Consider the following 13,653-nt stretch of genomic DNA (forward strand, 5'->3'; position numbering starts at 1 on the left):
TCTCCCACGATCCACATTTTCTATGTTACCCCAAATAATGCTCTTACTCCTGATACAAAGACATTAAGAGTTCTACATCAGATATATTCAGCATAGGAAACTTGTTCCACATATCGAATTAATCCTTGAGAAGAAGAGTAAGGTTATCCTCATAGACAATTCCGGGGAACTATTAGCATAACACTATTACCTTTTCCCCAGAAAAGTTCACAACTTCAAAGAGGAGAGCTGTGAACTAAATGCCACACCTGAGCGCTGATAGACACCACAACCTAACGGGAGTCAGTCTTTCAAAGAAGTTCACACCAAGATCAGAAACTAAAATAAAAGGTTTGTTTGACCCAGAATGAGTCTTTCAAACACAATTCTCTTATTCTGATTCTAGAAAAAAGGCAACGTAAGTTTTTAAGAAAGTAAAAATTAAATAAATAAAGGTAACATAAGCAAACAAAATTATCTTAGGAGACATTGAAATTTTAAAATTAACTGGATTTTTTTTACTCACTGAGTCTAAGATAAACCCAGCTAAGCTGATTCATTTCCTTTTAAGGAAAGACTTTACAAGAATCTCTCATGTCAGATCTCTACAACCCCCTTTCTTATTATGAGTACCAAAGAGCTCACTATGGCTAGAATTATGTCAAATAGGGTACTTAGGACAGAGTCAAATGGTTAAACCTCTCTGATTGATATAATACATAGCCCATTATTTCTTCTATTAATCTGGACCTGATTAAAACACCAGAACCTCGCCTATTCCAAACTTTTGAATAACTTCCTGCTGTTCTCAGATAATGACCCAAACCCCTTAACATGATATACAGGCCCTCTGTCATTGAGGTTGTGACTCTTCCCAAACCTCATCTTTTGGCCACTCAGGCCTCCATTTCCCACTCTGGGGTCTAGCCACAGTTACTGCTTCCAGTTTCCCGTATACCTCTTGCCTCTGTACCATTGCACCTTTGTCTGGGATGCCTCCCAGTCCCTCTACTTTTCTCACTACATCTTTAAGCTCTAGCATAATCTCTATCAGGAAGAATAACTTCCCACCTCACCCCACTGCTTCATATTAGATTATGTGTCTGTCATCTGTATTTCTAGATTAAATACTCATCATATAATCCATCTTATAATCTATTTCTGGATATGATTTTCCCTTGAGGGTTCCTTAAGGGCTGGGAATAAATCTCATCTTTGTATTTCTAGTACTTAGCTCAGTGTCTGGCATGTGCAAATGTTTGTTAAATATTTAAGCCGAGCGTGGTGGCATGCGCCTGTAGTCCCAACAACTGGAGAGACTGAGGTGGGAGGACAGCTAGAGCCCAGGAACTCAAGGCCAGCCTGGGTTATACGGTGAGACCTCATCTCTAAAAAAATTGTAAATTAAGACACATATATGTATATATTATTTAATTGCATTTACCTTTATTTCCTCTATATCTGCTTTCTGGAGCTTTTCTCTGAAGTGTTTATCTGTTTCCAGCACATCAATCACTTGCTTGAGATATTCATCATAATAAAGTCCAGTATCCTTCAAATTAAGAAACCAACAGTAATGCTTCTGCAGGTTTTTCCTTGTTTGAATCTAAAGAGGTCAATCCTGAGAAACAATTTCTAGCAAATGGCATTGAGACACACTTACTATGATAGTTTCAACAAAGTGAAAAAGCTGTATTTCTGAAATAAATAGTTTTATATCAGAACCAATATCATCTTTTATTGTTACATAAAGGTAGATTTTTCTTTTTTACGACACTCTGTAGTCCAGTAGATTTTCTATATGGTTCAGACAATGAAGATTTTACCATTTTGGTTTCTCCCCATTGTTATCTGTCTCTGCTTTGAATATAATACAGTGTTTTATTGGCTAGTTAGCTCTGTGTCAGAAATGTATTACAACTAATTCTCCTATTTAATATACTAACTATATTAAATAAATACTGTCTAAGGGTAAGCAGCATATGCTTGTCCAATACTCTTTTCACTGCTATTTCAGAAATAGTTTCCAAGTGTACAATTTTATAAGTCATAAATATTACCAATATTTTCATTATAATTCCTCCCATTTCATTTAATTATAATTTCACCTCATTTTACCTCATTTAGTTATAATTATAATTCATTTCATCTAATTATAATTCCTCCTATTTCACTTCATTTCACTTACTGGTGGTTCTATCTTTGCACTTTCCACAGGGTGAATATTTTGTACTTTTGTCTTGTCTATGTCTATAGGCACAGCTTCAAGAGCAGTAAGTAGACATGTAATCAAGAGAAAGCAATACTGTAGCAGGATGGTCCTCCACCTCATCTGAAATAAAGAAATAATTATGGTAAAGTCATGAAAAGATGTTTTAACACTATATACAAGCATTCCAAATGTCACAATCATATATTTAATCTCAAGAGGTTTAATAAAACAAAAAAATCATAGGAAAGGGAAAAAATAGATTATAACTTGTCAAAATTAATGCTTAAAATAAATCACTAAAGAAAATCAAGGGTGAAATGTTTTTGTAGCCAAAATTAAAAAGACAGAATACAATATTTTAAAGTTTATACTGTTTTTTGTTTGTTTGTTTGTTTGTTTGAGATGGAGTTCGCGCTTGTTGCCCAGGCTGGAGTGTAACGGTATGATCTCGGCTCACCACAACCTCCGCCTCCTGGGTTCAAGGGATTCTCCTGCCTCAGCCTCCCGAGCAGCTGGGATTACAGGCATGCACTATCACGCCTGGCTAATTTTGTATTTTTAGTAGAGACGGGGGTTTCTCCATGTTGGTCAGGAATGGTCTCGAACTCCCGACCTCAGGTGATCCACCCGCCTCGGCCTCCCAACGTGCTAAGATTACAGGCATGAGCCACTGCACCCTGCCTATACTGTTTTTACACTATAAGAAAACATTTGGTTAATTACAAAAGCTTCAATGTAGCCATGGCCTTTTTTTTTTTTTTTTTTTTTTTTTAAAGGCAACACATTTTACCCACAAAATACCATTTGGAAAAGAACACATAACCCCATTTTCACCACAGCCCTAGATGGCACATACACAGGAGAGTGACACATTTTACAAATGAAGAAATTAATTATTAAACCAATTCCCTTACAGAGCATTGTCTTGCCATTAACAAACCACTAAAACTCACATTTTACTATCTTTTTTTTTTTTTTGAGACGGAGTCTCACGCTGTTGCCCAGGCTGGAGTGCAGTGGCGCGATCTCGGCTCACTGCAAGCTCCGCCTCCTGGGTTCACGCCATTCTCCTGCCTCAGCCTCCTGAGTAGCTAGGACTACAGGCGCCCGCCACCGCACCCGGCTAATTTTTTGTATTTTTAGTAGAGACGGGGTTTCACTGTGGTCTCGATCTCCTGACCTTGTGATCCGCCCGCCTCGGCCTCCCAAAGTGCTGGGATTACAGGCTTGAGCCACCGCGCCCGGCCTTACATTTTACTATCTTTATACCCATTTTTTTAAGCATCTTTATTGAGATATACTTCACATGTCATAAAATTCACCCATTTAAGTATAGGATATGTCTAATCTATAAAGATGCTACCCAAAGTTTAGTTCTCAATCTTACAAAATCAGATCATCTGAAAGCACATCAGAAATGCAAATTCTCAGGCTGTACCCAAAACCTCTGGGGTGGGGGCCAGGAACCTGTTTTAACAAACAGGGGGGTCCAGGGGGTTCCTATGTATAATAAAACCTGAGATCCACTCTTCTCTAGGATACTAGAATCTCTAATAGGGTAGTATACTTCACAGAATGTCACCTCACTATGAATCACCTCCTCTTCCCCACAAATACTTGTAGTAACAAAAAAGGTTTATTCCTCATTCATGCTTCATGTCCACACATACATAGGTGTGCATTTTGGGTTTTTTGAGATATAACTCATAAGCCATAAAATGTTTTAAATTATACTATTCAGTGTTTTCTAGAATATTCAAAAGGCTGTGCAACCATCTCTACTATCTAATTTTAAAACATTTTCATCATCTCAAAAAGAAACCCTATAACCATTAGCAGTCACTCACTGTTACCCTTTTTTCCCATCCCCTGGCAACCACTAATTTACTTTCTAGCTGTATAGATTTGCTTATTTTGGTCATTTCATATAAATGGAATTATGCAATATGTAGCCTTTTGTGTCTGCCTTTTATCACTTAGCAGTATGTTTCCAGGTATAACCACATTGTAACAAGTATCAGGACTTTATTTCTTTTTTATAGCTGAATAGATAGTCTATTGTATAGATATGCCACATTTGTTTATCCATTCATGAATTTATGGACATTTGGATTGTTTCTTTCAGGCAGTTTTGAATAATACTTCAGTGAACATTTGTGTTCAAGTTACTGTGTTAACAGGTTTTCAATTCTTTTGGTTATAGAACTAGGAGTAGAATCGCTGAGTCCGTTTGGTAACTCTAAGTTTAACTTTTTGAGGAACTGCCAAACTGTTTTCCAAAGTAGCTATACCATTTTACATTCTCACCACTTATATATGAGGGTTCTAATTTTTCCATATTCTTCCATGTGTTTTTGTCACTTCTGCTGCTCTCCTCTTCTGCCAAGTCTACCATAAATAAGAAGAAAAGTCAAGAGAATGTGTTTGTATACATGAGTGTGTGTGTGTGTGTGTGTCCTAACAACACCTGACAACATTTTTTTTTTTTTTTTTTGAGACAGAGTCTCGCTCTGTCACCCAGGCTGGAGTGCAATAGCCCGATTTTGGCTCACTGCAACCTCCGTCTCCCAGGTTCAGCAATTCTCCTGCCTCAGCCTCCTGAGTAGCTGGGACTACAGGTACTCACCACCTGTAGTGAGTTTTTTTTGTATTTTTAGTAGAGACAGGGTTTCACTATGTTGGCAAGGCTGATCTCGAACTCCTGACCTCAGATGATCCACCCACCTCGGCCTCCCAAAGTGCTGAAATTACAGGCATGAGCCACTGCACCTAGCCTCTGACAGTATCTTGAAGCTACAAAGTCACAAAAAGTTTCTGAGAAACTACTTTAAAACTCTTAACTGAATTTATGGTTCCTAAAGATTTAATTGATCCCTAAGCTTTATTATAAATAACAACAGAAACCATCTATTGAATGTTTACTATGTACCAAGCAGTATGCTAAACTTTTAAAAAATATTAACACATCAACTCTTACAATGACTCTGTGAAGTCAATATTATTATCCCCATTTCAAAGTACAAGAAACTGAGACATATCACTTCTAGTTCACACAGCAGTCAGTCACACAGCCAGAGTGTAGACCTGGGGGTGACTGACTCCAAAGCCTCTGCTGGCTTTCCAGGAGTGGTTCTCAAAGTATGGTCCCTGGGACAGCAGCATTGGCATCACCTGGGAATTTGTTAGAAATGCAAATTCTCAAGGCCTACTCCATATTTTCTAAATAAGAGGCTCTGGGTATAGGGGGCCTCACAATCTGTGTTTTAATAAGCCCCAGAGGTGATTCTGATACATGCCAACATTTGAAAACCACTGCCCTAGAACATACTGCCTCCCTTTGCTCTATTATTTACCAACCTCACCTACAATGAGAGACAAAGAGAATGCCCATCTCAAAGGTAAACTTGGATCCTTAAAAAACAGAAAGTGGGAAAAAAGAGAAATAGAAAGTGGGTTTTATACCAAGCAGTAAGGCAGAACTAAATTTAGGTCTGTATTCTAATTCCAGCTGCACCACTTACTTGCTATGTGATCACAGGTTAGTCAATTAACTTTTCCCACTTTAGTTCCCTCATTTATAAAAATTAAAAAAAAATTTAAATAAGAGAATTTAACTTGAACTTAGTATTACTTAAGTACTTAAATTATATTATCTATTTATTCTTCTGAGTACAGATCTTTCCCGTTACCTAATCAGAAATACTTAAAAAAAAAAAAAGAAGAAGAAAAGTTGCTTGCACTCAACCATTCATTTAAAATGATTAAGTTATATGACTTGTAAATGCCTTTAAACTAAATATTGCTTATTCAGCTAGCTTAAAATTATATTGGTAAAACAAGTGGCAGGCCTGGGTGCCGAGATACAAGGATTAACAACAAGGAAAATCAACTAGCAAAGAAAGTTCATATCTAGACACAATAAAAATGATATAAAGCCAGGAAAGTTTCACACTTTGGAAACAAAATACGGAACATTATCCTCTCTAATCAAACTGAGAATTTGCTTCTGTGGAAGCAGAAACAAAGCTCCTCCTTGATTTTAGGTTTAGAGATTGTCAGACTTACATTTCATTCAAGTTGCATTTATTTTTAACTTTTGCAAGAAAGAGGACAATGAATTGTGACCGCCATTTCAAAGCCAAAAACTTTCACTTTTTGATAATTTTAAAGGACAAAAGACTGATTTTTTTTTTTTTTTAAATGCAGTCTTACTCTGCCACCCAGGCTGGAGTACAGTAGCATGATCTTGCCTCACTGCAACCTCTGCCTCCCGGGTTCAGGTGATTACCCTGCCTCAGCCTCCAGAGTAGCTGGGATTACAGGTATAGGCCACCACACCCGGCTAGTTTTTGTATTTTTAGTAGAGACAGAATTTCACCATGTTGGCCAGGCTGGTCTTGAACTTCTGATCTGCCCGCCTCAGCCTCCCAAAGTGCAGGGATTACAGGCATGAGCCACTGTGCCTGGCCCAGAAGATTGATTTTTTTTTTTCTTTTATTTTTTTGAGACAGAGTCTTACTCTGTTGCCTAGGCTGGAGTGCAGTGGCGTGATCTCAGGTCACCAAACCTCTGCCTCCCAGGTTCAAGCGATTCTCCTGCCTTAGCCTCTTGAGTAGCTGGGACTACAAGTGTGCGCCACCATGCCTGGCTAATTTTTGTATTTTTAGTAGAGATGGGTTTCACTATGTTGGTCAGGTTGGTCTCAAACTCCTGACCTCGTGATCTGCCCGCCTTGGCCTCCCAAAGTGCTGGGATTACAGGCGTGAGCCACCATGCCCGGCCAAGACTGATATTTTTAAGGAGAAGTCTGTTTAAAAATAAAATACAACAGAACTGATTAATAGTAAATACAGCCAGAAACACGAAGACACATATTATGATTCAATTTATATAAATGTTGAAAATAGGCAAATCCACAGAGAAAGAAAGCAGATGACAGGTTGTTGAGGGTTGCTGGTGGAGGCAGGGGAAAATGAGAAACAAGTGCTAAATGGGTACAGGGTTCCTTTTTGGGGTGATGAAAATATTCTAAAATTAAATCATTGAGATGGTTGCATAACCTTATGAATATACTAAAAAACAGTGAATTGTACACTGTAAAAGAGAGAATTGTATGATACATAAGTCATATTTCAATTTTTTAAAAAAGAGTGAAAATAGAGCAAAAAAAATCCAAGCTTATAAAATGTGAAAAATTTTAAAAATATAATTTATGAACCACTATTAACCTTCTAGTCATGTTTATAATTTTTCAAAATTATCCCATTTTCTATGTTCTTAATGATTTTTGTTTGCTTGTTCTACAATCACTAGAAAAGCATGTGAAAATCCTACATCATGATTTTGTCTGTTTTTCCTTATAATTCTGTTAATTTTTATTCAAATATTAGGTATACATAAATTTAAGATTTTCTAGCTTTACGGTAAATTTAACCTTTTGTCTAATGACTGACCCTTATATCCTAACCATATTAGTATAATTTTTTTACTGTTTTTTGAGACAGGGTCTCAACATGTTGCCCAGGCCAGTCTCAAACTCTTGGGCTCAAGCGATCCTCTTGCCTCAGCCTCCCAAAGTGCTGGGATTAGAGGCATAAGCTACTACACCCAGCCTCAATTAATGGAATATGAAAATTATAATTGGCCACATAGCAACAGCAACATAGTCTTTGTTATGTGTATATGCATGAACTTTATTATAGTTATTATTATTGTCATAACTTCAGATTGAGTTTTTGCATTGTTGGTGCTTGTCATTGTAAATATCTTCACAAAGATTAAGCTGTGATTGGGCATTAAAATGAAAAGTTATTTTGTAAGCACAGAAACAAAGCAGCTGATGTTAGTGAAGCAAATACTTGATATTAGGGGAATAACAGCAAGTTTACTTTTTCTTATAGAGGAAGAACTAAGTGCTTTACCTGACTTTAGACAGGAAGATACCTGCAAGGAGACAAAGCCATGTTACGTTTTGTTAGTAAAACACAACAGGATTACCTATCAGCAGCCAAACAATGCAGATGAAGATAGCAGAAACCAATGATGCCTCCAATAAATAAAAAAAAAACTCAAGGAACATGAGGCTGAATTGATGGACTCATGCAAATGTCAATTTGTCAGAAACTTCCTAAAATTACTGAATAGAAGCTGCAAAACTTCCAGCAAAGTATAGTTTAAGGAAAAAAACAAAGCTGAGTTTAGTCAACAGGAAATTCTGACAACATCCTGATGTTCTTTTACATGCCTCAAAATCTACATTAATGCTAAAAGTGGTAAAGAGATTGATACAAGAATGGTCAGAAAATAACAAATCACTGTAACATTGCTGTAAATGCCTACAGCCAAAAGTTGTTGCCATATTAAACATTAAATTATAAAATGATCTCCCCCAAGATGTTATATTAAGCATTTTTAAGAAGTGGGGGGTTGATGGATGGTGGCTGAGCTAAAGGAAGAGTAGCTAAATCTGATTTGAATGTTGATGAGCCCTACATAACCTGACAAGTGTGTTTGTTAGTTTAGTTCTTGATACATTCTGAGAGTGCGTATCTCAATAAAGAATATGTTGCCTGAAAAGTAATACAAGTTGGTGTGATTCATGAAGGCCAGTCCTCCAGGTCTTCATCAACAAATCATTTAAGAAGAGTCTGAGGAAAGAATATGAATCTGAAAACTTCCTGTCATCGTCTTCTGATAAGATGAAGAAAGCACCAACACCAAGCTTGTAAAATTAGTAGAGGGGGCTTGGAAGAAAATCTCTGGCAAAAGGGTAAGAAGAGGCCAGGCGTGGTGGCTCACACCTGTAATGCCAGCACTTTGGGAGGCCAAGGCGGGCAGATTGGTTGAGGTTAGGAGTTCAAGACCAACCTGGCCAACATGATGGAACCCTGTCTCTACTAAAAATTACAAAAAATTAGCCGGGCATGGTGGTGCATGCCTGTAGTCCTAGTTACTCAGGAGGCTGAGGCAGGAGAAGCGCCTGAACCTGGGAGATGAAGGTTGCAGTGAGCTGGATTGCACCACTGCATTCCAGACTGGGCAACAGAGTGAAAACCCATCTCAAAAAAAAAAAAAAAAAAAAAGTTATGTTATTAAATAGACTTTAAGGGCCAGGCACGGTGGCTCACGCCTGTAATCCCAACACTTTGGGAGGCTGAAGTGAGTGGATCACCTTAGGTGAGGAGTTTGCAACCAGCCTGGCCAACATGGCGAAACCCTCATCTCTACTAAAAATATGAAAATTAGCCCGGAGTGGTGGTGCATGCCTGTAGTCCCAGCTATTCGGGAGGCTGAGGCAGGAGAATGGCTTGAACCTGGGAGGCGGAGGTTGCAGTGAACCAAGACTGTGCCACTGCACTCCAGTCTGGGCAACGGAGAGAGACTCTGTCTCAATAAAAAAAAAATAATAAAGAAAGAAAGAAAAAGAAGAAGAAAGAAGGAAGAAGAAGAAGGGGGGAGGAGGAGGAGGAGGAGGAGAAAAAGATAAAATAAAATAAATAGGCTTTAAGATTCTATTGGGCTGGGTGCAGTGGCTCGCACCTGTAATTCCAGCTACTCAGGAAGCTGAGGTGAGAAGATTGCTTGAACCCAGGAGTTCTAGACTGTAGGGAGCTATGATTGTGCCACTGTACTCCAGTCTGGGTGACAGAGACCCCAGGGTGGGATAAAAGATTCTATCAATATTAAGACACACCATTGTATACTATACAGAAAAAAAATGCTGTCAATTAAACTATACCACTGTGATTTATCACTTACAATTCTATTTTATGTTTGCTGAAAGTATTTTTAGGCATATCATAGATTTTTCTCACATCATTTTTACACACACATAAAGAAATTAAACAAAATAAATTGATTAAGGTATTCTAAGGACTTCTTCACCTTTGTAGTCCAAGTCTTTTTAAACACTTTCTTGAATTGTTACCCTTTGTGTTTTCCCATACAACACTGTTCTCTCTACCAGAGAGAGGAATGGTGATTTCTTCAAGCCATTTTTGGTTTTTGTTTTTTGAGACAGAGTCTCACTCTATTGCCCGTGCTGGAGTGCAGTGCCGCAATCTCAGATCACTGCAACCTCCACCTCCCGGGTTCAAGCAATTCCTGCCTCAGCCTCCTGAGTAGCTGGGATTACAGGTGTGTACCACCACACCAGCTAATTTTTGTATTTTTAGTAGAGATTGGGTTTCACCATGTTGGCCAGGCTGGTCTCAAACTCCTGACCTCAAGCAATCTCCCCACCTTGGCCTCCCAAAGTGCTGGGATTACAGGAGTGAGCCAATGTGCCCTGCCCTTAAAGTTGATTTAATAACATATCTTTTTTTTTTCCTTTTTGAGATGGAGTTTCACTCTGTTGCCCAGGCTGGAATGCAGTGGTGCAATCTTGGCTCACTGCAACCTTCACCTCCCAGGTTCAAGCGATTCTCCTGCCTCAGCTTCCTGAGTAGCTAGGACTACAGGCGTGCACCACCATGCTCGGCTAATTTTTTGTATTTTTAGTACAGACAGGGTTTTGTCATGTTGGCCAGGCTGGTCTCGAATTCCTAACCTCAACCAATCTGCCCACCTCAGCCTCCCAAAGTGCTGGGATTACAGGCGTGAGCCACCATGCCCAACCTTAATACCATATCTTGATTTTTAAATCTACCACCTTCTATAGCGTTTTTTCGTTTTTTTGTTTTTTGAGACAGGTTCTCATTCTGCCGCCCAGGCTGAACTGCAGTGGTAAGCTCACAGCTCACTGCAAGTTTGATTTCTTGGGCTCAAGAGATCCTCTTGCCTCAGCTTCTCAGGTAGCTGGGCCCACAAGCAAGCCACCATGCACGGTGATTTTTTTTTTTTTTTTTTTGGGTAGAGATGCGGTTTCATTATGTTGCTCAGGCTGGTAGGGCTTTCTATTTATCCTGCCTCTCTCACCTTTTAAATTTATTTTTGATTGATGGAGAATGTTTTCCACTTGTTTCTAATCTGTTAGTGCTTATTCTAGACATAACTAGGACAATTAATTTAAACACTTAACTCTACTTAATAAGGCCTCAATAAACACCAACTGCATTTAAAAAAAAAAAAAAAGTTAAGTATTCCAGCACATTAGGCAAAAAAATGACACAAAAATCTCTTTAAATGCCAAGATGTCAAATGTGTCTGCATTAAAGGAATAACAGTAAATTTACTAGGTTTATAGATTTTCATGAATGAGAAAATATACAAATATCCATATAGAAGAAAGAAAGATGAGTAATAAGGACAGGCAACGGGAAGAAGGGGGACTAACCTACTTTTCTTCCACTATCAGGTCAGTAAGAATGACCTTCTCCTTTCCTTTATCACCCTCTTCTTTCATAAGAGAGATACGGACCTAAAGAGGAGATACTGGGCTGAACCAGACTGAAACAGTAGACTCATCCAAACCAGGACAGGCTGATAATTTACTCTCTAAAGTAGGATGGTGTGAAATTCTAAATTTTGTAGTCATCTCAAGACAGAATGGGAGGCACTGACCCCAAAAGCATCAGAGCCTCAGGTAAAATTGCAAAGTAAGCAGTTCTTAAGCTTCTCTTAGTATTCAGTAGATATAATTTCCTTAAATTTTAAAGTCCTAAAAGAAAGCTAATCTCTTCCCCTGTCTCAACCAAGTCAAAATTTCTATTCTGCTGGGCACAGAGGTTCATGCCTATAATCCTAGTACTTTGTGAGGACAAGGAGGGTGAATTCCTTGAGCCCAGGAGTTCAAGACCACCCTGAGCAATATGGTGAAACCTCTGTCTCTACAAAAAATACAAAAATTAGTTGGGCATGGTGGCACACGCCTGTAGTCCCAGCTACTTGGTGGGTGATGAGGTGGGAGGATCACTGGAGCCTGGCAGCACTCTAGCCAGGGTGACAGAGTGAGAACATGTCTCAAAAAATAAAATGTCCATTCAAACACAGAGGCACATTTCTTAGCTACTGATTTATACCAGTAGTTATAAAGACTAAGTTTGCTTAGTGTGTGTGTATGTGTGCATGCGCATGTGTGTGCGTGTGTGTGCATGTGTGTGTGTGTGATGGTTTCCTGTTTTGATTGTTGGGCAAGATATCCTGGAAGTGGTTAAAAAGAATTACCATAGATAACCGGGTTGAAAAGTACAGAAAACCGAAGATTTTCTCTTTTCTTGGAAGTAGTCCATTTCTCCTTTATTATGTATCTTTTTTTTTTTTTTTTTTTTGAGAGAGAGTCTCGCTCTGTTGCCCAGGCTAGATTGCAGCACTGCAATCTTGGCTCACTGCAACCTCCGCCTCCCAGGTTCAAGCAATTCTCCTGCCTCAGCCTCCTAAGTAGCTGGGACTACAGGCGCGTGCCACCACACCCAGCTAATTTTTTGTACTTTTTTTTAGTAGAGATGGGGTTTCACCATGTTAGCCAGGCTAGTCTTGATGTCTTGACCGCGTGATCCGCCCGCCTCAGCCTCCCAAAGTGCTGGGATTACAGGCGTGAGCCACCGTGCCGTGCCTCCTTTACATATCTTTTTCCATCTTCCTCAATCCTCTTCTTTTGCCCCTCTTCCTTTTCAATTAAAGGCTGAATTGAAGAATGTTTCCTTTAACCTATTATAAGTAAGTATGTATGTATGTATGTATGTATTGAGACTTTGTTTCTAAAAACAAAACTAAACTAATATTTATGTATTAAGTAATGACTATGGTACCAGATACTATGCTAGAAGACAAAGGTAAGTGAGATCGACATAGTCCCTACCCTCACAGGGCTTCAATCTAGTGAGGAAGATAAGCTATTAAATACAATCGCAATTTTTAAAATGCTGCTTACAAAATAATGCATAGCATGATCCTTTTCTGTTAGTTAAAAAAATTTAAAAGTCATGAAAATGGTATTCACCAAACAGACATTCTCAGTCAGGTGATTTATAATGTTAAATGTCTCTTAAAAACAAAACTGGGTTGTTTTTATGGTCACAAGTCTCCTGATTATTTTGTTTATTTGAGGTCAACGAGTCTAGATCAGAAAAAAGGAAATTGCAGCACTAGCAGCAAAAGAATTACTGTAGTTTGTGCCTACCTAATACAACCAAAAAATGTAAAAACTTTCAAAAATACAAATATACTGTGTAGAAATAAAATCTTAACTTACTGTCTCCCTTCTAAAAACTCTAAAAGATTGACTGAGTCTTTAGAATCTTTCTCACTCTAATTTCCATTCCCTGAATTTCTTTCTCTCAAAGCTATTTATTTCAGTTTACTTTTTGAAATAGAAACAATGACAATTGAACCATTTTGCATGACAAGTATAGGGTATATTTATATACTATATATTATAAATATTATATATTATAAATACATACATTAAATATTATATTTACATAACATTCACCAAGAAAAGTCTGGAAAGGGCCGGGCGCAGTGGCTCACTCCTGTCTATAATCCCAGCACTTTGGGAGGCTGAGGCGGGCAGATCACCTGAG

The 13,653-nt window shown here is 38.4% G+C and overlaps 1 protein-coding gene across 17 annotated transcripts in view; it reads right to left on the reverse strand.

Moving 5' to 3' along the window:
* Window positions 1–13,653, reverse strand: part of NUCB2 (nucleobindin 2) — a 56,883-nt gene that overhangs the window by 35,404 nt on the left and 7,826 nt on the right. For 15 of the 17 annotated variants that reach the window (XM_065528437.2, XM_065528435.2, XM_045371547.3 and 12 more), the window contains 2 exons: window positions 2,168–2,311; window positions 1,424–1,531 (listed from right to left, as the gene is read on the reverse strand). In XM_065528437.2, the coding sequence (XP_065384509.1) occupies window positions 1,424–1,531; window positions 2,168–2,311 (252 nt within the window). Of the gene's footprint in view, window positions 1–1,423; window positions 1,532–2,167; window positions 2,312–4,498; window positions 4,580–13,653 lie in introns of those variants that run through there. The other 2 variants (XM_074014142.1, XM_074014139.1) reach the window with 1 other exon arrangement.

Source organism: Macaca fascicularis, chromosome 14 (genome assembly GCF_037993035.2).
Source record: "Macaca fascicularis isolate 582-1 chromosome 14, T2T-MFA8v1.1".
Classification (NCBI taxonomy): Eukaryota; Metazoa; Chordata; class Mammalia; order Primates; family Cercopithecidae; genus Macaca; species Macaca fascicularis.